The sequence below is a fragment of the Hemitrygon akajei genome, chromosome 29, assembly GCF_048418815.1.
Source record: "Hemitrygon akajei chromosome 29, sHemAka1.3, whole genome shotgun sequence".
In the NCBI taxonomy this organism is placed as follows: Eukaryota; Metazoa; Chordata; class Chondrichthyes; order Myliobatiformes; family Dasyatidae; genus Hemitrygon; species Hemitrygon akajei.
The window spans coordinates 14998505-15023185 of NC_133152.1; the positions used below are offsets into that span (position 1 = coordinate 14998505).

General features: G+C 38.3%; 1 protein-coding gene across 14 annotated transcripts in view; it reads right to left on the minus strand.

The window, feature by feature from the left end:
* The window catches only part of eif4g3b (eukaryotic translation initiation factor 4 gamma, 3b), a 314500-nt gene extending 290107 nt beyond the window's left edge, over nucleotides 1–24393 (minus strand). For 10 of the 14 annotated variants that reach the window (XM_073031707.1, XM_073031705.1, XM_073031704.1 and 7 more), the window contains exon 1: nucleotides 23212–23318. In XM_073031707.1, coding sequence (XP_072887808.1) covers nucleotides 23212–23303 — 92 coding nt within the window. In that variant the 5' untranslated portion in view covers nucleotides 23304–23318. Of the gene's footprint in view, nucleotides 1–23107; nucleotides 23159–23211; nucleotides 23319–24032 lie in introns of those variants that run through there. The other 4 variants (XM_073031711.1, XM_073031709.1, XM_073031699.1 and 1 more) reach the window with 3 other exon arrangements.
* Between the last annotated feature and the right edge of the window lie 288 nt (nucleotides 24394–24681).

Below are 24681 nucleotides of genomic sequence, written 5' to 3' on the forward strand. Positions count from 1 at the left end.
TATCAGCCTGTAGTATTAACTGAAGTTTTTCCTGTCTCCATAGATGCTGCCTTACTCATTGCATATTTCCAATATTCTTTTATTACAGATTTCCTGCAAATGCAAGGTCCTATATCTCACAACTCCTGGATTACTTTCTCTCCTTTGTTCTTATCTTCTATTTATTCCTTTTCCATTCCTATCAGCTGTAACCAGCACTAGCATATTCTCTATCTTTTTTTATATGCTATCTGCTCTATAACAGATAATCACTGTTTTCTCCAGTCCTTTTATTTCCTCTGCAACTTAAAACATTTTTTGGATGAAGAGTCATCTTAAAAAGTTAACTGCTGTGTGACTTGCTGGGTACTTCCAATATTTTGCTTTTATTGCTATGAAGTAAAAGGTTTAATACTACTAAACATTATCCCAACTCCTCTGTCATACTTAATATCAACATTAAAACCATCTATTCACTAGTATTTTTTTAAAAAATATTTTCAAATTTAGACCTCAAACATTGTCAGGCAATAGCTCTCTACAATATGGAAAACAAGCATATATTATATTCTGGTAACTGCAAAAGTGTGTCACACACTTGCATGTTGTGCTTTGATAAAGACCAGCAATTTACTATAAGGGAAAATTTCATTCTGCTTAAGATACACTTCAAATAAAATGTCCAATGTTTTCTATCATTACTGTCCTACCAGCTCCATACCTCCTTTAGCGTGAAAGCTTAAAGACCAAATCAAATCGGCTTTTGTAAGAGGAACAAATAAAAGAGAATATAACAGAGTGAAGATCTGACAAAAATTTTAATTAGGTAGCTAAACTTTCAGATGTAAACCAGGATTTTACGTGCATAGATTTATATATTTCCCTTTTAAAAGGAAATTCAATGATTACACAAAGACTGAAAGGCATAAAACAAAAACACTATAAGAATATAAATTTAAGTATCACTAAAAATATTTAGTGACAGTAAACTCAATACTTAAAGTGGAATCATATAATTCAGAAATAATAGAAGTAATCTTTGTACTCTAAGGACTGTATTTTTATATTTAAATATGTACATTACAGAATGATGCAGCATGAATAGCTACTGGGCTCATGTTGGTGTTGGCTCATTTTAAAAATTTTCCCTTTAGTCCCAAGTCATTGTTTCTATCATGATGCTACAAAGCTTTCCTTTAAAGATTATTTCAATTCCCATCTGAAATTTACTACTGAATCCACTTACCACCTTTTCAAGCAGTGCATTCCAGATCACAACCCTGCATTCTTATATATTTTCAGTCAGTGGAAATGCACAATCTGTATTGACTCTAAAACCCCTTATAATTCTGAACCTATTAAATTTTCCTTCAATGTTTTTAATTTAATGACATATTCAAATTTTATTTTGAATATTTTGATCTATCATTGGACAGAGTGCAAAAATTTTTCAGAAAACAAAGTGATCTTTCATTAGGATTTTTTATTTCTCAATGAAATGCTTCATCATTTTGAATGAAATATTTATTTACATGTCTGCCATTGTTTATCTGGCATTAAGCCTTTAATCCAAGATATCAATCTACCCCACTAGATCAGACAAAATTTGAAATGCTTGGAAGTGCTAGATAAATAGCTAATAATAGGTCTGGGGAAGATGCCACCAGCAAATAATGCAACCAAAAGTGACATCCTTCAGATGGTTCATGAAACTACTACTTTCACTTTTTCTTTCCATTGTGGCTCTGCTACTTTTGGAGCCTGCAATCTACATTTTGGTGGTGTGCCTTCAGTCCAACTGAGTGATCTGGCGCTTTTGCTTTCTCCAAGTGGGTTCCATAAGGCTTCAAATGAAGTGTGCAGACCAGAGATGGGGTGCAAGCCGTGATCAACTCCATTCCTTGCTGATCTCGCTGAGGAAGACTGAAATCATTGAGGTGAAAGCAGAAGGCAAGCTCAGAGCCGTCTACCAGCCTCTCATTTGGGGCTGCCGGAGGAAGTTCCCTGCATTCAAATGGTCTCTCTCTCTCCGTCTCTCTCAATGCTGTCGGGAGGATGGTCTCCAATTCCTGGTATTTCCAGTTTCTGGTCGTTCCTATTCTATGCATTTTTGATCGGATGGACTGGCTCTGTGGTCGAGGTTAATGAACAATACAGAGCTAGATTAAAATGAATTTGAACTGAACTGAATACCACTGGATTGGTTGGATGATTCAAGGTTTGGTGTTTTATATTGTGTTGTTCACTTTTTTTTGCTGTTTGCACGATCTGTTCCTTTTTTTGCGCATTGTTGGTTTTTATTACAATTTGAATTTTAAACATTCAAGATTAGTAGAATACTAATTAAGTGCAGAAAAACTGCAAACTTTTCAAATACATTGGCCCAGTTTGTGACACAAACGTTTTGCAGTCCTGGGTCAAGTTCCAGGCCTCATCCACAACAGCTGCTCCATGAATTGAAGCAGCCCAATAACATTAGCTGAGTCTCTGGTGGTCGACTTGGAGGACCCACCTACCAGCTTGCACTGATGGGTCTTTTGCTAGCTCATCATACAAAGTGTCTTTTTAAATGCTTCTGAATGTCTCTGATAATTTTTAAAAAATCATTTAAATATACCTTAATCATATGAAGAATAATTAAGAAGCAAATTTACTTGGAAGCCAATTTATAGAAATTACTAAAAATAATTAAAATTTAAAACTTAAAAAGAACACCTTCACTCAGTTTTCCAATTCAGTTTAGTGAGCCTCTACGTCTGTCATGAATCACAATTCCGACTTACTCCTGGACTGCATGTCGTATCTAGTGACATAGCCCAAGATCAAATAAACAGGTACCTGAACTTCAATGTACTTGTATCTTACCCTAAGCTAATGTCTCCATGCTTCTGGTGCCTGGCACTTGAATTAACCTTACCACTCTTTAACATGTGTCCCTGCTTTTACAGCTTCTGTTTTGCTATAGCAAAGCCCATATAAGCTTAAGAAACATCAACTCATCCTCCAAGCACAATACAAACTTCTGGACTCAACATCAAATTCTCACGTTTAGGCAACTGTCTTTCTTTCTCTCTCTATTAGAACTGACCATTCCTATCCATCATCATTTTGAATTGGTTTTTCTTATTCTATTAGTAGAGTCTGGCCCAGCGAGCATGTACAAGAGCCCACGTTAACAAAACATTACAAAACAGCAAAATATGATCCTAACAGCAACTCTGATTACTATCATTCATTTCGTCCCAATTTATCAAAACGTATTCCCTTTATTTCACCAATCCCTCTTTTCTCTACCTTCTTTGTTATTGAAAACTTATCTCTCTCTCAAATATGAACCACAATCCCAGACCTTCATTCCTTAAACACTGCTTGAGCTGCTGAGTGTTTCTGCTCTTATTTCTAATTTCCAATATCTGCAGTGTTTTTAATATTCCTTCAAATCACTTCCATGGTGTCCCAATATATTTCCTCTACCCCTGCCCCCCACAAGCCTTTGCTCTAACAAATTCACAAGTACATCATTTGTTTCAAGTGGTATACATCAGGCAAGGCTATAATGTACAATACCTTGTCAACCCCAACCATTAATGTTAACACCAAAGAGATCTCAATGATCTAGAGATGGCAAGGGTGAAAACATCACAAAACATCATGCACTTCTTATAGAAGCTTTTTGACTTGACATGATTACCACCCCTTATGTTCCAGAAGCTTTGAGTTCCAATAATATGAATACAGAAAATGGCAGTAAATAAAAGCTTCACAAGATCCAATGACCTTCATACTGAGATTTTTAAAGAAAGTAACTGCCTTAACAATTTTAAAAAGTATTCTTGATTTAGAAAGCAATCTTTCAAAATGGAAAACTTTATGCCACTCAGTTCTTCAAGGAAGGTGAAGGGGAATGCTGGGAATAATAGACAGGTTAGACCAGCATTTGTTGTTGGTAAAATGCTAGAGATTCTAATTAAGGGCAGAACAATTAAACACTGAAATTCTTCAGCTGATCACAATGCTAGTAGTTTTCAGAGGTAGGGCATGCAGACAACATTAATTAATTTTTTTAATTAATGTTGATGCTGACCTATATAGGAAGATACAGCTGCAAGAATAAGTTTGTGAACCCTTTGCAATTGCCTGCTTTTCTGCATTAATTACTCATAAAAATGGTCTGATCTTCATCTAAGTCACAATAATAGACAAATACAATTTGCCTAAAACAACAAACAATTGTAGTTCTCCTCAATACTGAGTACACCATTTAAACAATCATAAGTCTAGGTTCAAAATAAAGTATGTGAGCCTCTGGGCTAATGCCTTCTACAAATTCTATTTGGAGTCAGGTGTTCCGATCAATGAGATGAGATTGGAGACATGGGTTGTAACGGTACTGCCCTAGGTTACTAACAGAGCTTCTCAAGAAAGAATTGTTTATGTGCACCATGGCTTCATCAAAACAACTTTTTCAGAGTACCTTAGAAGAATTGTAGAGATGCATGAAGCTAAAAAAGTCTATAAAAGCATTTCTAAAGATTGTCTACAAAGGGAGGAAATTCAGTACTGTTGCTACTCTCCCTCAGAGTGGATGCCCTGCAAAGATCACACCAAGAGCACAAAGTGCAATGTTGAAGAACCCAAGGGAAACAGAAAAGACCTGCAGAAATCTCTAGAACTTGCTAAAGTCTCTGTTCATGTGTCTACTATATAAAAAACACTGAAGATGAATGGTGTTTGTGGAATGACATCACAGAGGAAACTGCTGCTCTCCAAAAAAAAACCATTATTACATGTCTTAAGTTTGCAAAAAGAAAACCACCTGGATGTTCCACAATACTTCCGGGACAATGTTCTATGGACAAATGAGACAAAAGTTGAGCTTTCTGGCAGAAATGTACACCACTATATTTGGAGGAAAAAGGGCACTATACAGCAGCATCAATACCTCATTCCAACTATGAAGCATTGTGGAAGGAGCATCATGGTTTGGGCTGCTTTGCTGCCTCAGGGCCTGGGCAGCTTGCAATCATTGAGGGAACAATAAATTCAAAATTGTATCAAGACATTCTACAGGAGAATGTCAGGGTAGCAGTCCATCACCTGAAACTTAATAGAAATTGGATGATGTAACAAGACAATGGTCCGAAACACAAGAGTAAATCAACAACAGAATAGTTTAATAGGAGGAAAGTTTGTGTTTTGAAATGGCCAAGTCACAGTCCAGATCTTAATCCAATTGAGATGGTGTGACATGACCTGAAGAGGGTTGTTCATGCAAAGTATCCCAGAAATGTTGATGAACTGAAACGGTTGTGTATAGGCATTGGTCTACAATTCCTCCTTGCCATTGAGCAAGTCTGATCAGCAGCTACGAGAAGCATTTGGTGGAGGTTATTGCTACTAAAGGAGGTTCTACCAGTTATTAAATACTAGGGTTCATACACTTTTTCCAGCCTGTTCAATAGACATCAAAAATACAATTGTTTGTGTTTTATTAGTTTAGGCAACTAGTTGTTTGTCTATTATTTTGACTTAGATGAAGATTAAACCACATTAATACAGAAAACCAGGTAACTGCAAAGGGCTCAGAAACTTTTCTTGCAACTCTATGTGCAGATGGTATTAGTTAAGTTGCCATGGTGGGCAGAAGGGTCTGTCCCTGTGTTATACTGTTCCATGCTTTAAGAACTTCCAAAAGGCACCTGATGAAGTTCACGAGAGGCTATTATTGGTGAAGTTCATACAGTTAAAGCAAATTATTGACTAAACTTGGAAATTACTGATTAACAGGAGAGAATGCAGCTGGTAATAATGGCAAAATGCAAGAAAGCTAGATATTCTAGCTTGTTGATTACACAAAGATGGGCAACTCTGAAGCAGTACGGCATTGGATTAAATGCTTGGGACAAAGATGCCAAAGTAAGCAGATGTCTACCCAAAACAGATGGAAAAGTGTACAATCTAAATGGTATAAAGCTATAAGCACTGGAGATGCAAAAAAAATTAAGGGTTTAAGTTTTGGAACATGTTATAAAAAATCAAAATGGTTAATGAAATAACTTTAATATCTGGAGTACTGGCATCATATTCAATGACTATACAAAGCCCATCAAGGCCACAATAAATACTGCCTCTGAAAAGATTCTTAGTTTTTCTATCAGATGAGAACAACCAGAGGTTTAATCAGAAATACCATGATGCTTGCATCAGAAACACCTCAAGAGCATGAAAAACAGAAGTAGGCCATTTAACACTTCCAAACTGTATCACTATCCAATGAGATCAGAAAAGATCCTTTAATTCACTCTTCTACACATGCCTCATATCCTTGATTCCCTTAACATTAAATAATCTATCAATCTCTAGACACCCCAGCCAAAGGAAACATTAACTCTGGATTTACCCTCTTCAGCTCAGAAAGAACTTGGTATGCTTTTAAAGCTCACAGCATCTTAAGAGGAAGACAACAGAAACAGATCTTCAGAGATCATAAGGCAAAGTCCAAAAAAATTTCACACCCAAATAACAAATGGTTGGTGGAAAGTGAGCAAGACATTTAATACTACTGACGCTATGGCATACAGTTTTTTCAGCATTGTTAAAAATAGCAATGCTCCAAGCTCTAAAGGCTCTTACCTACTGAGAACCAAGAGTTAAGGACAGCTTGGCAAGGACAGAAAGGCTGCCAGCAACCACTTGAAAAAACACTTACAAGTGTTGATTGAGAAGATCAGTCTTTGACACATCTCCTCAATTCCATACTACAGCACATCAACTGTTGCCATCACAACGTTACTTCAGCTTAGCAAAAGCCATCCAACTCCAAAAAACTAACAGGTCCTCTGGAGCAAACAAAATCCCCACTTGAGTACTAAAACATGACACCAAAGTACTTTGAGTTCCTAAGGTTGACACAGCCGGGGGTGGTAGTGGGAATACACTCCCACTACCTATAAAGTGCTCCAAATGGCATGTGACTCAAACAGCCTCTGACAACCAAGTCCAACTTTTGGCTTTCACATGTGGTTTTGCTACTAGGCCTGACGGAGCTGTTTCTACTGGCAAGAGAAGGGGCAAAGGCAGATCAGTCGCACCTCAAAACCAGTTGCTTTGGGCAGGTGGTGTTCTTCAGCCTTGGACTGCAGCCCAACTAGAAGGATAACTCTGATTTTAAACCTCTGCTGCCTCGTGGCCATAACCACCCATGAGAAAGACTTCAGGAACAAACCACCTACCCATGGGAGGAAGAAATACGGAAACAGGGACCCTAAGGCAGTGTGATGTTGTTTACAACTTCACTCTGGCAACCTCTGCAACACTGGTGCCAAGCCATATCGGCGCTTGCCCTTCCCTTCGACATCATCAGTGACGTGGAGAGGGGAACCTGCTGCATGGGCAACAGCCGGTTCTTCATATCTTCCCGCGCAGGCTTGTGCCCTGGAGAGGACACAGTTCACCAGAGGCTCAAACCCATGATCCCCTGGGATCAACAGTTGCATACTGCTAAAGCACTTCAAGTGGGAATTTACAATCTCATGTCCCTTGTCTCAAGAGGGCACACCTGGGAATTTCAGAGGCACTGCCATTATAATCAGATTCAAGAATGGAGAAGTTCAACTGTGATTAGAGATCTACACCCTGTTGTCTACCACAAATCATCAAAAGAATCTTCAACTGGCACTTCCATCTTGTCATAGAGCTACTTCCATTAAGAGGTGCAATGATCATCTTCTACACGCAATAAATTCATGAATTGTGGGGAATTTTGGTCTTTTCCAACTTCATTACTTTTCCAACTCCATCAACCTGAAAGAATTGTGAAGAATCCTTCTCAAATTCAGCCGTCCTCCAAAGGTTCTTACTATCTTACTCCTGTTAAACTATGGAATACAAGCTCAAGGAAAGCCAAATCATCCCACCAACCCTCTTCTTAATTCTTCATTAGCACAACATACTGCTGACAAAATTCACCACTGACTCCACTCCAGCAGGCCAGACTTCAGCTAATTAAGGAAAAGTGTGCTCAAAGAAAATATCCTCAAATGTGCATTCTAGTTCTTCAGTGGTGCAACCAGTCAGGGTGCCATCTGGATATATCCATAGAAATTTAAGACTTTAGTGACATACAAAATCTCCCCAAATTTCTAATGAAGTACTGCTGCGGCCTTCCCTTCTTTGCGATTAGATCAATATGTCTGGCCGAAGGATAGATCCTCTGACACGTTGATGCCCAGTAACTTGAAGCGGCTCACCCTTTTCACCACTGAACCCTCAATAAAGACCGGAGTGTGTTCTAAATTTACCCTTCCTGAAGTCTACAATAAATTCTTTGGTCTCAAATACATTTGGTGCAAAGTTATTGTTGTGACACCATTTAATTAGCCGATCCATCTCACTCCTTATGCCTCCTTTTTGGCATTTGAGATTCAGCCAACAGTGGTGTCATCTACAAATTTATAAATGGTTTTTAAGCAGTGCCTAGCTACATAATCTCCATACTGAGTGTGGAGAGAGCAGAGGAGTGAGCTAAGCACATAGCCATGAAGTGTGCATGTGTTGATTGTCAGTGACAAAGATATATTACCAATCCACACTGACTGTGGTCTCTTAATGAGGAAGTCAAGGATCCAGTTGCAGAGGGAGATAAAGGACTAGGTTTTGAAGCTCTTGTTAATTAGTATTGAAGAGATGATGCTGTTGAAAGCCAAGCTGTAATGGATAAACAGCAGCCTGATGTAGGTATTGCTGCTGTCCAGGTGGTCCTAGGCCAACTGGAGAGCCAGTGGAATTGTATCCACTTTAATCCTTTTATGGCAGTAGGCAAGTTACAGCAGGTCCAACTCTTTTTTCAAGCAGGTGCTATGACCACCCTCTCAAAGGATTTCATCACAGTAGATGTGAATAGTACTGAACAACAGTCATTGAGGCACTTCACCCCACTCTTCTTGGGAACCAGTATGATTGATGCCCTTTTGAAGAAAGTGAACCTCTGACTATAGCAATGAGTAGCTGAAATATCCTTGAACACTTCTGACAGTTGGTTGGCACACCATTAGGGCCTGACACCTTGGCAGGGTTCATCCTTTTGAAAGATGTTCTGATGTTGACTTCTGAGACAGAGATCACGAGGTCACCAATTATTGTGGGGATTCGCACAAGTGTAGTTTTATTCTCCCTTTCAACACGTACATAATAGATAGGCGTTGAGCTAATTGACTGAAGCATCATAGCCAGTTATTTCTTCAATCACAAAGAAGGCATATCAGCAGCTACACTTATTTAGAAGACTGAGGAAATTTGGTATGTCACCAGACTCTAGCAAATTTCTACAGATGTATGTGGAGAGCATTCTGACTAGTCGTATTGTCACCTGGTATGTAAGCTGCAATGCCTGATAGAAAGAGGCTAGAAGGCTGTACACTCAGCCAGCTCCATCATGGGCACAAGCCTTCCCATCATGGCAGGGATGACAACAGAAGAGAGGTGGCTGAAGTTTCTGGGAATATTTCACAAGGCGCAGGATAGATATGTCCCACAGAAGTAGTTGTTCTCAAATGGCAGGGGTAGGCAACCGTGACTGATAAATGAAGTTAACGACTGCATAAAAGCCAAGGAAAGGACATATACGGTAGCAAATCTGAGTGGGTAAGTTGGATGATTGGAGAGCTTTTAAAATCCAAATGAACTAACAAAAAAGCTATGAGGGGAAAAAGATGAAAGATGAGGGCAGACTAACCAACAATATAAAGTAGGATACCAAAAGTTTTATCAGTAATATAAAAAGTAAAAGGGAGGTGAGTTGATATTGGACCAATGGAAAACGAAGCTGGTGAGGTAGTAATGGGGAACAAAGAAATGGCAGGTGAACTTAATAGGTACTTCGCATTAGTCTTCGCTGTGGAAGACGGTAGCAGTGTGCTAGAGGTTTGTGAGTGTCGGGGAGCAGCAGTAAGTCTCATCACTATTACAAAGGAAAAAGTGCTAGGCAACCTCAAAGGTCTATAGGTGGATAAGTCACGTGGACCAGATGGACTACATCCCAGAGTCCTGAGAGAGGTTGCTGAAGAGATAACGGATGCATTAGTCATGATCTTTCAAGAATCACTTAAATCTGGCATGGTCCCAGAGGACTAGAAGATTAGAAATGTCCCTCCACTCTTTAAGAAGGGAGGAAGGCAAAAGAAAGGAAATTGTAGCCTAACCTCAGTGGCTGGAGTCTATTATCACGGATGAGGTTTTGGGGTACTTGGAGACGATGATAAAAAAAGTCAAAGTCAGCATGGTTTCTGTAATGGGGAGAGGGGGAGGGAGAGAGGGTGTGTGTGTGTGCGTGCGTGCGTGCGTGCGTGCGTGCGTGTGTAGGAGTCCTGGCGGAGGAGTCGGGGCATCGTCACAACAAGCTTTTTGCACCGATCTATTTAGTGATTGCTCATCATACGGCGTGTCTTGGGCTTCTGAAACCTGGCAGAGCCCATCCCTCTCCAGGTTTTTTTTTAAATGAGGTTGAGTTGCTAGCTCAACACTCAACCCAGGCACTGATGGAGAGTGTGCAAGGGAGCCGGCCGGATTCGAACTCTCGCCCCAAAGTCCACTGCTGATGCCACTACGCCACCAGCCGGCCTGTAATGGGAAATGTTGCCTGACAAATCTGTTAAGAGTTCCTTGAGGAAGTAACAAGCATGGTGGACAAAAGAGAGGTAATAGATATTAGTCACTTAAAATTTTCAGAAGGCATTTGATAAGGTGCCACACACAGTTGCTTAAAAAGATGAAATCCTATGATGTTACAAGAAAGTTACTGCCATTGATAGAAGAATGGCTGACAGGCAGGAGGCAGTGAGTGGGAATAGAAAGGGCCTTTTCTGATTGGCTACCAGTGACTAGTGGTGTTCCTCAAGGTTCAGTATTGGAACCGTTACTTTTCACATTGTTTGTCATAGATTTGGATAATGGAACTGATGGCTTTGTGGGAAAGTTTGTGGATGTTATCAAAATAGGTGGAGGGGTAGCAATGTGATTGCAGCAGGACAAATTAGAAGAATGGGCAAAAAAGTGGCAGATGGAATAGGGTGTTGGGAAATGTATGATAATGCATTTTGGTAAAAGGAACAATAGTGTGGACTATTATCTAAATGGGCAGAAGCTTCAAACATCAGAGGTGCAGAGGGACTTAGGAGTCCTTGTGCAAGACTCCTAGAAAGTGAATTTACAGGTTGAGTCTGTGGTAAAGGCAAATGAAATGTTGGCATTCATTTCAAGAGGAATAGAACATAGGAGGAGATAATGCTGAAACTTTATAAGACACTAGTCAGACCGCACAGAGTATTGTCAACAGTTTTGGCGTTCATATCCTTTCTCAGAAAGGATGTGTTGTCATTGGAAAGAGTTCAGAGCACGTTCACACGGATGATTCCAGGCATGAAGGAGTTAACATATGAGGAGTGTTTGGCAACTGTACTCACTGGAATTTAGAAGAATGTGGGTTATCTCATTGAAACCTACCAAATGTTAATTAGATAGGGTGGATGTGGAGAGAATATTCCAATGGTAGGGATATCCAAAACTAGAGGGCACAATCTCAAAATTGAGGGGTGACCTTTTAGAACAGAGGTAAAGAGTAACATTTTTAGCCAGAGAGTAGTAAATCTGTGGAATGCTCTGCCACAGGCTGCAGTGGAGGCCAAGTCTGTGGGTATATATAAGGTGGAAGTTGATTGTTTCCTGATCGGTCAGGACATCAAAGGATATGGCGAGAAGCAGTTGCATGGGGTTGAATGGGATCCGGGATCAGCCATGACAGAATGGCAGAGCAGACTCAATGGGCTGGATGACCTAATTTTGCTCCAATGTCTTCTGGTTTTCTTCAAGGCTATCTTCAAAAGGTGGTGCCTCTAGAAGATGGCATTCATCATTAAGGATGCTCACCATCTAGGATATGCCCTCTTCTTATTACTACCATCATGGAGGACCTCAAGAAGGACTCAACATTTTTGAAACAGCTTCTTCCCCTTTGCCAGATTTCTTAATAGTCCATGAAACAATGAACACTACATCACTATTCCACTATTTCTTATTGTAACATAATTTTTTGTTTTGCACTGTACAGCATCCACAAAATAAATTTCATGGCTTATGTCAGAAATTATAAACCTGATTCCAATTCTAAACCTGAAACTAACCTTGTGGTCTTCTGAGCAGCTCTGTCTACTACACTTTAGACTTGGGAGAATCCACAGAAAACACAATACCATTGTGAAATACCACCAATAAGGTTTCTGTAAAATCCAAAAATCCATCGGTTTATATAGGCAATCCAATACCCAGCATCAAGTTTCTGATTGCCCTCAACTAAATAGGATCAGGTGAACTGTGCATGTCATCTGTACATCTGATATCAGACTCCTAGCAGGCTACAACCAATCTCATCATGGTAAGAAGTTTACAAAATCAGAAAGTGCTTCAAGAACATCCTCAAGTTCCCCTTATCTTTTTTTTAAATACACTGTCCAACTCATGGGAATGCTTTGTCCACAAGCACTCATATTGGAAGAGATATATCCAAGAAAGTTGTAAACTGTGTCTGCTCCGTAATGGGCACTAGCCTCCCCAGCATCCTGGACATCTTCCAGGAGTGCTGCCTCAAGAAGGCAGCAATCTCCATGAAGGATCCCCACCACTCAGGACATGCCCTTTTCTCACTGCTACCGTCAGGGAGGAGGTATAGGAGCCTGAAGGCACATACTTAATGATTCAGGAACAGCTTCTTCCCCTCTGCCATCAGATCTCTGAATGGACAATGAACCCACAAACACTCACTATTTTTTGCACTACTTTTTAAATAAATACACACACACATGCACACTATAATTCACAGTTTTTATAATGCATTGCAATGTTCTGCTGCCACATAATAAGATTCATGACACATGCCAGTGATAGTAAACATGATTCTGATGTGACTGAGTTCTGGACAATCAAAAACAATAATACATGGACAAAGAACAGAAAGAGCATACTACTCCCAGCAAAGCAATCCTCCAACTAACCCAATAAGCACCCCAAAGTTCTGAGGAGAGGTCACCAACCCAAAACATTAACTGGTGCTGCAGATGGGGTTTCTCTGGCTGAGTTTTTGCAGCATTTGGTTTCAATACCACGTATTCCAACTCAGAATCTAGAGAACTGGAGTGGAAGCAAGTCATCTCCAATTCTGCGGAACTATCCAAGAAGATGTAAGGAGTTACAGAAGTTCACAAGGGCCGGCAATGTGCAAAACAGTGAGCTGATAATACATCAGGCACTTGGACAGACAAAAAGAAAATCAACAATTGACTTGTACATGATTAGTGTACACCCAAAGAGAGAGTCTCACACCAAGGACTGAAAAGACTAAGTACTAAAGAACCTAAGAAAGCTAATTCAGAAACATTTCTACCATATATAAAGTCCACAGCTATTAAAAGAAACTGATCACAAACTACACATTTCCACCACACACAATGGTTGAAATTGTGCCTTTAAACAACATAATATTTATATGGTTAAAATGCTATGACATAATATATAGTGGCTTTTAGACAGTACCAATGACTATCCTTAAAAATGGTAGCAAACTATAACAATACTGACAAAAGCTATTCCACAGCTCCCAAATACTCAGTTGCTTTCACTTGAAAATTAAAAACAAAATTATTATGCACATCCAAATCCATCTGTTTGTCAAAACTTTCTCCAAATATTAGACTGGCGCCACTATCCATTACTAACCTTTTTGCAATGAAACCTTGGCAATTATCTTCAGGCTGTTTACTTGGTCTGGCAACTCATCTGCTGCTAGTACACTCATCCATTCTTGATATTTCTTCACTACTTTGTTGCAATTTTGATGGCATTCCTTCACAAACGAAGTTTATCCAAAAGTTTGTTCATGTACAAACTTTGTGCACGCTAACCTATACTGGTGTCTAAATGAGCAATGTTTGATTTTGTCATTCCCGTCCTTGCTTTCCAATCTCTCCATATCCTCAACCCTCATCTCTGTCGCCCAACTGGAAAGCAAACAAAAATAAAATCAAATATCCAATCACAAACAAGAGAAAATCTGCAGATGCTGGAAATCCAAGCAGCGCAGAGCAAGACCCTTCAGCAAGAAAGATCTCAGTCTGAAAGGTCAACTGTACTCTTTTCCATAGAACAACACACACAAAATGCTGGTGGAACACAGCAGGCCAGGCAGCATCTATAGGGAGAAGCGCTGTCGACGTTTCGGGCCGAGACCCTTCATGCTGCCTGGCCTGCTGAGTTTCTCCAGTATTTTGTGTGTGTACTGTTACAGCAATCTCCAATGCAGAAGTTAAATGTTAGGAGCTATAACTATTAAGCAATTCAGTGATTCATCCAAAATCATTTTACTGGAGGTAATCACTTGGCATCAAAGCAGAGCTTTCTTAAAACTCAAGTTTTATCCCCTGTACACAAACTTTCTCTGGTTACGTCTAGTGTCCTAGGCCAAGACTTTTGTTTCTAATGTAAAAAAAAGGACAGGAACAGCACTACTACAAAGTAACAATTTCCTGAGCTTTGATCAATAAATGGCATAATGAGAAGATTCAACAAGTTGCTTAATAATAGGAGCTTCTGAAAATACTTGAGCTTCATTTAGTCCCTTTTCACTTTCTCAAGTAGCGGCTTTTAGTTCTTTCCGAAAAACCACAATGGAATATTGGTACCATCAAGCGGATAAGCCACAGATTTACAGACAAGTGACATATGCATCAACAAAAATGAACTTGAAATATCAAAGTTATGGTTTAGGCTTTACATAAACAATGGTTTAAATAAACCAGATGATTGTTGCTTCTGAGAATGAGATGAACAAACTTATTTATGAGTATTGCAAAGATAGGAGGGAAGAAAACCTTTCAATTTACTCTTTTTCTTGAAACTGGATTTGATTTAACCACATACATAGAATTAAAACTTCAAATGTTTATCAAAAGGTGGTAATATCAACTTATCCTCTGTGGCCGAAGGAATTCATGATTTAGTTCAATGAAGGAAAAAATAAAGACTTTTCAAATTACTTCCCAGAACATGCTTCCATGCTACTTCCACTACCAATGCAGAATATGCAGCTTACCTAACTTTAATAACTTTAAAGTGCAGTGCTGAACTACATTTGCTCTCAGAAAATAAATCCAAATATTTGTCAAACTAACAATTAGCCTGTTTTTAAAGAAGAAATTCAAAAGCTGCAACAAAATTGTTTTAAAATTTTCTAAACTCCTGGCATAAAATATGGCTTTTAATTGAGACTTTGATAAGTGCTTCTGTTTACAAACATTTCTCAAATATCAAGTGCAAACAAATAACTTTCTGGTTAGCATGGCCAACAAGCATTATTTTCCCGATGAATGCAAGCTCTTTAGGAAAAAGGTCAAATTTTCATGGGAAAAACATCTGTTAATTGTATTCAGAAAGCACCAATAAATAAAATTATCAAAATGTTGTCAAATATAACCAAATTAGAAGCAGGACTAAGTCACTCAGCCATCAATCTTGCTCTTAAATTCAAATAACATCACAACTGAGCTGACTGTGTTAAAACTTAACATTTGGCATCAAAAACACGGAAGTCTGATAAGAACAATATTAAAAATGGAGAGAAGAAAAAGCTTTGGTGTTTATGTGAACAAACACATGTCAGACTTTTAAATCTAATATATGTTAGTTCATTCTTATCAATGGGTGGCCTAGGTAGACCATTCAAAACCCAGGGACTGCCAGTACTTCTACCTTAAAAATACTGAAAAACTCAAGTCTTTGATGAAACCAGTTCCAAAGATGCACTTCATTTAAGAAAGAATGAGGGGCAATCTCATTGAAGCTTACTAACTTCCTACAAACTTCGAGGGGCAAGATGCACAGGTGATTCCACTAGAAGAGGAGTTAGACCCAAAAGCCGCATACTCAAAAAATGGGCTAAGCCATTTACGACTTAGATTAAGAGAAATTTCTTCATTCAGAGATTTAAAATTCACTGCCCTCGAGTGTTGTGCAGGCTTAGTCATTGAGTTCACTTAAAGCTGACACTATACATTTCTGAAAATGAAAGGAGTCATAGGATAACAGCACAGGAAAATGATGCCGAGATAGAAAAAACAGACATGATCTTGATGAATCGTGGAGTTGGCTCAAAGGAACTGGTTCATATCTAGTTCCCTCTGTACTTCAGAGCTCAGCAATCTCACATATTTGATAATATGATTTATCTCACTCCCACTGCCATTTTTCCTGCCAAGATTGACAATTTCAACTTTCCCATCCCCCATCAATTACACTGCATTTGTTAGAACCTCTACACACTATCTACATCCTATTTTAACCTATTTACATCCTTTATAGATTTATGTCTGCTCTACTTCGTGTCATCAGCATTATCAGCAGCAAAACATCAATCCTTTCACCCAGGTCATTATGTAACATTTAGAAACTTGAGGTATCAACATTGATCCATAAGGCACACCAAGTTGCTACAACATGTCAACAACGATAGCAAGTCTCACTTATGCCTATTTCCTGTTAGCAAAATTTCCACCTCTGCCAATCTCCTATACCCTAGGTTTTTACTTCCTACGATAACCTTCAAAGCATCACGGGAACAGAAACAACCTGGATATTTAAGCTTCTTCATTTAAATTACCCTTTATCCAAATGAACCCCAATAAACTAGTGTAACCCTCTCAGCAGGCCTGTATGCAAACTTTGCTGCAGCTTCTCACTTGACTCAGCAGTGAGAAGACTACCTGTCATAAACAATACATGTTTAGGGTTGGTATGATTTGGGGTTCAACCAAACAAGAATGTCCTAATGATCTGAATAAAGGAAATGCAATTTGAGTGAATGCTGTGCAAATACCTCCCATACACAGTTATAAGTCGGCAAGAAATAAGAGATTGTACACTGCATAAAATTATAATATATTTACCAATTTCAGCTTTATCAAGCAGTTAATAGGAAAAAGAGCCCATTACAGTTAAACCAGCCCAATGTGCTTACATTGGGCTGGTTTACCATTGGAGCTTACACTGCAGTATTCAGGGGTGTATCTCTTACTCACACACTGGACCCTTGTTCTGCATGAAAGGACCCACTACATTCAGAACTGCCCTCAGAGTCCACCTCGAGCAAACTGGCTCTCAGGTGTACTGGCCCTTCCTCTTGGAGCCATTCATCTGCACAAAGCACTTCTTGCAATGGGGACTCTCCTTCCAATGGCATTCAGTGGCATCTTCTCATGTGCCCCTCTCTGCAGCTCCCACCAAAAAGACTACTGTCCTTCTGAAAACTCTTCCCCACAGCTCTCTCAAACCTTCCCTCACATCCCACAATCCTGATTGGTTGACTCACATTCCTAAGCTGGGCCACATGAGTCGTCATCTTAGCCAAAGCAAAAACACAATTTCCAGCATGGCTCACTGCTATTACAAAAAACTTCTATTATAAACTACCTCACAGCATTTCAGTGGAAATCTTAACCAGGGCATTACATTAGTCAAACATGATTTTCTCTGCACAAAATCTTGATCACCCTGCCTGGTTATTTTCTAGAGTTTAGAAAACTGAAAGAAAATTCCTTACAAAACTTTCTCAGGGATCGACAGATTCATCAAACAACACTTGGCAATGCTCCAGGTGTAGTCCTGTCAAGGCCTGTTAGTAATACTGGCATCCCTATACCTTGGAAGGTGTCTGCTACAATGTCCTTAATGACAATTTCCAATATTTTCCATACGATGTGGTAACAGGCTTATAGTTTCTGTCTTTGTCTCCTTTATCATTGAATACACTACGAATTACATCAACTATTTTCCAATCTATTGGAACCTGCCCTGAATCTAGGGAATTTTGAACAATTAAAACATTAATTATCATATTCCAATAAAAGGGTCACAGACCTGAAATTTTAACTGTTTCTTTTCCTGCAAATGTTGCCTAACTTGCTGCTGTTCTAGCTTTTTTATTTCAGCTTTTCAGTTCTGTAGCTTTTTACTGATTTACATAAACTATTATACAAGCAATTAAGTTTACCAAGACCCAAACATATGTTTTTTACTTTAAGTATGATAATAGCTTTAACTCATTTTTAGATAATCACAATGGCAGATCCTCCAATGGAATATTTCTTACTTGTTGTGTATCCTTAAAAATTATCTTAAATTTCTCATTGCATCTTGATTAACATATCTCAACCTTATTTGCCAGCTCACGTCAGCTAGCTCTGCTTTCATGCCCATCAGAATTATACTTATTTAGGTGTAAAATACAACATCATTTTTCATTTTTTCTCTCCCTCAAACTGAGTGTAAAACGCAACCATGTTATGACCACTATATTCTTTCAGATTAATTAATCCCATTTCGAAGTATTATCCCAGTTCTAATATAGCCTGCCTCTGGCTGACCACAGAGAATGCATTTCTGAATAACAATCCCAAAAACATTATGAAACTCTCATCTAAGCTACCACTGCCTATCTGATCTTTTCAATCTACATGTAGATTTAAATTCACCATTGACTATCACAATCTGTTGGGCTTTTTCTAACAAGGTCCATCTAACAGTATGGATCATTAAAAGACCTGCAGACCACAAGTGACTTCTTGCCTTTATTATTTCTCCTTTCTAGCCAAATTATTTGATATCCCACTTTCCTTAACTTAATGCAACAGTGAAGAATTATTTAAGACCATTAATTAGCAGAACACTCCATTTTTCCCTTGTACCGTCCTTCCAAATGTCACATACTCTTCAATATACAGTTCTCAAACCATGTCACCCGTAACCCATTTATCTGTAATGGCTCTCAGGTAGTCAGAGTTATACAGCACAGAGAAAGGCTACCTCAATTTATCTTTCTTTTCCCCCTCTCCAATGCTATGTACAATTTAACAAAGCTTTAGAAGTGTCCATTTATTATTTTGTACCCTCTAGCTTTATTCCACTTGTTACATCTTTTCTCCTGCCTTGTAAACAATATCCCAACAAATATTATCTAATAGGTGGCCAGTTACTGTTGGAAAGTGTTGTTGTAAGAAAAGTATGTCCATAACACAAGGTATACAGCAGAGCATCAATTTCCTAAACATGCTAAGAGTAAAAAAAAAGAGTAAAACACTTCTGTAAAACAAAAAGTGTAAGTTAAAAATAATTCTGTAAAAGTATTTCACTTTTGGCATAGATTAATAATTTTAGTCGGAGTGAGAAGAAACTAGATTCAAAGCATACAATGAAATCACTTCATTGGAGATCCATCATGCTACTTCATCTCCTGACATGACCTGGAGTAGATCAATTGGTCATAATACTCCTAACGAAAAAGTGCTGCCAACCTCCTGAAGACATTTATAGAACCAGCCTCCAAAACTACCACAGAGTACCAAATATGCTGGAAGTTGCCATACTGTATATAAACCACTTTATATGGGCATATACGATCAGAATAACATTCACAAAGATATTCTGTCAGTTGCTGATTAGCCCTCCTCAAACATATCATTCAACACTGGCCTAAAGAAGCAGAATACCACAGCTCAAAAAAAGGTGGAAAGGATTTTTCTATAAAAAAGCAAATCTACATAATTAAAGACCTGACTCAATTAATGGATCCTGCTTAAAATTGCACCATTCATTAGAAGCCCTGTTTGTTGCTCAAATTCATGCCTATTTCTCCATAATACACAAACCGGAAGGTTCTGTATAATTTATGAATGTTTTCATTGATCCCAAGGCCCCACTCCCAGAGCTGTGAAGGCTTTTTCATGTTTCTGAAAGTCTGGGATCAGGAATGTTCAAGAAACAATTCAAGAGGATTTGTTTAAAAAAAATAATAAATAACTGACAGCAACTAAATGAAGAACAAAAACAAAACACATTGGGTCCACCACCCAATTCAAATGAATGGGTTACATAACATTTGCTAGCTGTGGCTAATGTAAGATAGAGGGCCCAAGACAACTAACTGAGCTCTACCCTGAATTCATTGCTGAGTCCCACAAGAGATCAAATGCATTAACTGAGGTATAGGAAGCAAGCGTACAAGGGAATGCTTGAACATCATTAGTTTGAACACAGCTCAAGTCTGACATATTGTTATTGACACAAGATGTGACTGCAAAAAAAAGTGCAGATTTATGAGCACGCTGTCAAGACTGGAAAATTTTATCTATGAGGAAGGATCCTTGAATGGGGACTTTAATTGAGTATATAAAATCCTAACAGCCCCAGATATTATAAATATGAATGACTTATTTCCTTTGGAGGGCATTTCACAAAAAAGGTGGAGAAGTTGAGGAGAGTTGAGAGAAAGAATTTTCCCCCAAAGCACGTTATGGAGGCTGGAACTCATGGTCTGAAAAGGTGACAAGGACAGAAACTTTCACATTTAAAAAGTATCCCTGTGTACATTAATAGATTAGTAGTCACGAAACATGAGGTACATATACTGGCATGGAATGCAATACCAGGTTGAGGTGCCCTTCTTCAATCAAATCTGCTTCCTAACTTTTCTATGATAAAATGAAAACACAACAAACAGGCACGCGGCATCCATTGCCATTATAGATATCATATTAAAAAAACTGAAGCAATAGCTGTCACAATTTTCTCAGGTTTTCATGTCTCAATCCATTTTGCAACTTAAGTAACAAGAAACTAGACTTTCTATGCTATCAACAAAAAGGAGATTAAAATAAATTGAAAGTTATTAACAAACTTTAATAAAAGTTACATATATTATCTAGAACTTGTGTCAATTATATAAATCAGATTAAATCTATAATGGTTGAATCTGTTTATATCACAATTTCAACTATAGCTCACTACAAAATAGTGAGCTCAGTCATCCCGATTTCTCTTAGATCTATGTTTCCCATATGTCAGCCATCTTATTGATTAAAGAAACATTCGGCTATATGGTCACTTCAGCCACAAATGCAGAATTTTAATTTCTGTTGACTACATTAATTGAGCAAAAGTATGTGAACCTTTAGCCACACATTTCTAACCAATGGAAGTCTGTACTTCATTCCATTTATCATCACAAATGTTTCCACAAAAGTAAAACTAAAAACCAAAAAAAGTGCAAGCTAAGAATTTCACATACTCAAGTAGCAATACACACGACTTGCAAGTCTTCTGTGAGGGGAAAAAAGTCTACATGCAGCTCTATTATTAAGCAAGATTAAAGCCTTTTTTTAAACCTCAAAATCACTTTCCTGCAAAAAAAATCTCAATTTCCTTGATTCACTAATAGCTAAAAATCTCTTTCTTTCTGGAACATTCTTAGTGAATACCCCCAAATCCTGTTGGATAGAAAATTCCAAACCTTTACTACTCACTGAGTGAAAATTTTCTTTATCTTTGTCCTGAATGGCCAACCTCAGTTTTGAGACTGTGACCATTGGTTCTAGACACCCCGATAGAGAAAATATCAACTTCACTTCTATCCTGTCAAGTTCTGCGAGAGTAAATTTTGCATTCCTATGCAAATTTTGAACCATAAAGTTTTCAGGCTGAAGTTTTCTTCTGGAGTTGCTGTCATTTGAATGAGCCATTCAGCAAAGATCATTGCTTCTCAAACAAGACATAAAACAACTACATATTCAACAAATTTTACTTGCAATCACACAACAACATTGCGATATCATGATTAAATGGTGTACTGGCGCAGAACATTGCAACTCACAGAATTTCATTTATGCTTGCTGCAAGCTCGGTCCTAACCTTGAAAGCAGATAACAACAACTTGGTTTCACCTTCTTCCTAAACAAATATGAGGATCAGAATATTGAAAAATCTAAATATTGCTCTGTGCAGCTAAGCTGCACCCACATAGAATTCCACTGCTAAGCAAATGAATGAACTACAGAAATGATCAAAGTATAACAGAAACATTTTTAATGTAGAAATCATGCAACAGCTCAAGTGTAGCCAAATATTTACTGAATTAATTGAAAAACTGTCAAATTATTTTAATTCTATTATGATTTAAACAGATGAAATTCTAACTATGGGGTACAGTCAGCCCCAAGGAATGTACCTACCAGGAAGTCTGCAGATGTGTCTGCATGCCATGTGACAGTGACTGTGTCACATGACTGTTAAAAGGTGACACACAATCCAGCAGTTAAAGTCCCTTATTCAGTTCAGTAAAACGCTATTTGGCAGGAAACCAATGCCTGAGGTCTGAGCATGCCCAGTTTCTATTATAGAGACTGGGTGAGCAGTTGGGTGACAGAGAAAGCACAGCCTTAGCATAGGCCTAACAAAACTTTTCCAAGAACATAATTTAATATCATTCTCCATGCAAATTGATTAGTTTGAAGCTTATAAATTATATGGCATGAAAGTATCCAACAACTAATTTTTATTCAATCCAAGATGAAAAATGAGACATTGCCTGTCACATATCCAGCACAAGAAATTAAATACAATATGATAAAAAGAAAAATATTAAAAAGGAAATTCAACACCAGCACAATTCTACAAAACGTGTACTTCTGTGCACCCTGTCAAGAACCTAGTGCTTAAACCCAAACCACAGTAGTATCTCCATTCATTATCCCCATTAGGGCAACAATATCACAGCAAACCACTGAATCATTCCTAATAACTATAAACTTGGCTGAAGATGAATCTCTTTCACAATCATCTTTTTATAATTTAAAATGCAATTGTACTAAAGTACACTCTTTTATTTCAAAACATTACGATTTATTCAGAAAATTTACAAAACATTGCTTTCCTTACCACTCTAGGAAGGATGATCAAAACATACATACAACTGTAATACCGATTTCTACGAATTTCAAATTAGAACCACAAATCAGAAAAACAATTAACCATAAATATAACTGAAATCATCACAACACTATAATCAAAATTCAGCCTTGGCAATTTAACACTCTCCGTTTTGATCGGGCCTTTTGTTGCCAGTCCAGTAACGTGAAAGGCACACGTTTACATTATGAAACATTCCTCAAAAAGAAAATGAAAATGGTCAGACACCGCAACCTATATACAGAGAGGCAGGAATCCTGAATATGAAATATGATCCATACAGTAAACTCACTAAATGTCGTTGCACAGAGCAAGTAATTGTGTCCATAATGCCCATCTGACACCTTTTTGCAATATAAAAACCTATATAAAACACGTTGTAAATGTAAATTAGACCTGTGAGCTATCCAGCTGCAGTTTTTAATGGAGAGCCGCAAATCGGAGCTGCAGGCTGACTGCAGTAGAGTTGGTGTGTCAGTAACCGGCATTTTCTGAAGACGTGTCATGCACACACGATCCTTAACCCCACCACAAGCTTTTTTTTATATATAAACAATTTCTCAACAAAAAAAATATTTGCAGGGAAATATTTTGCTTTCAAGTCACATACAAGCATATGAAAAACGAAATAAAAAATAAGAAACATTCTCACAAGCTCAACCAGAAATATAAAATCTTCACCAGGGACCCTATCCTTCACCGGTTCCCCAGTAAGAGTTCTTTTTCCAAAAAAAATGTAAACGAGACTTTTATTTCAAACACTGTAAATACATATATATATATATATATATAGATTGATATCTGTATGTGTAGCTACGTTTTATGTGGATGGGGGAGGGGGGGCTCAAAAACAAAAATCGAAACAAGATTGCTCCCGGTTCGTCGTTGAGACCTTTTCCCCCTTCTCTCACACTCCTTCCCTTCAATAAAAAATCTTTAAACCATCCCAAACACAAAGCAATTCCTTTCCAAACCATTTAAACAAACCCTTTTCTCAGTAACAAAATCTAAAACCTTGAATCCATCGGCACTTGCAACAAGTGCCCAGAAACCAAACAGACCTTAAGGTTTTAGTTCTAAGCCTATTGTGTCAACGCTACCCGGCTCCTAAAAAAATACCAACATTAGTTTACAAAAAGGTAAAAATCCTCTCAGTTAAGTTACTTTTTTGGATTATACAGCGATAAATTGAATGTTTCCCAAAAAGTGAAGGATACGAAGTAGGCTGTTGTAGTCCTCTTATTACAGGCTGTGGTTTGGCTTTCTGTGGTAAGCTCATTTCAGGCTGAAGAAGACAAAAAAAAAGAAAAAACCAGGCGGATTTTGTTGTATAGAGACAGAGAGATGTACCTCAGGGTGTCCTCCCTCAGAAGGACGTTTCCCACGTGAGTTTACCTGCAAATCACAAAAATAATAGCATTGGTAGATGGCCCAGAGTGTGAACTAGCAGCAGGACTCGTCCTTAGAGTGAAAAAGTCAAGCTTTAGGACGGATGCAAGCGATTTTTTACACACAAACCAACATGGCGAACCAAGCCGCTCTCAGTCCGAGAAGACGGACGCCCGGCAGCCGTCGGCAACTTCCGGAAAACTTCGGTGCCGGCTGCACGGTAACTTCCGGAAAACTTCGCTGTCGGCTCTTCGGTAACTTTCGGAAAGGTTCGGCGCCCGGAATTCGACTATTTCCGGAATCGTACTGCCCTGAAGCTAAACGCTGCGATTAAACATCTGGACAATTCCGGTTTCCCTCTTATTAGATTTCAAGGTTATTACATAGCAAGGTGTACTAATTATGTATAATAGGAGTAGCAGAAATTTCCAGTCCACCTTCATTATTAGTAGGAAGAACTTGTATGCTACATGTTCA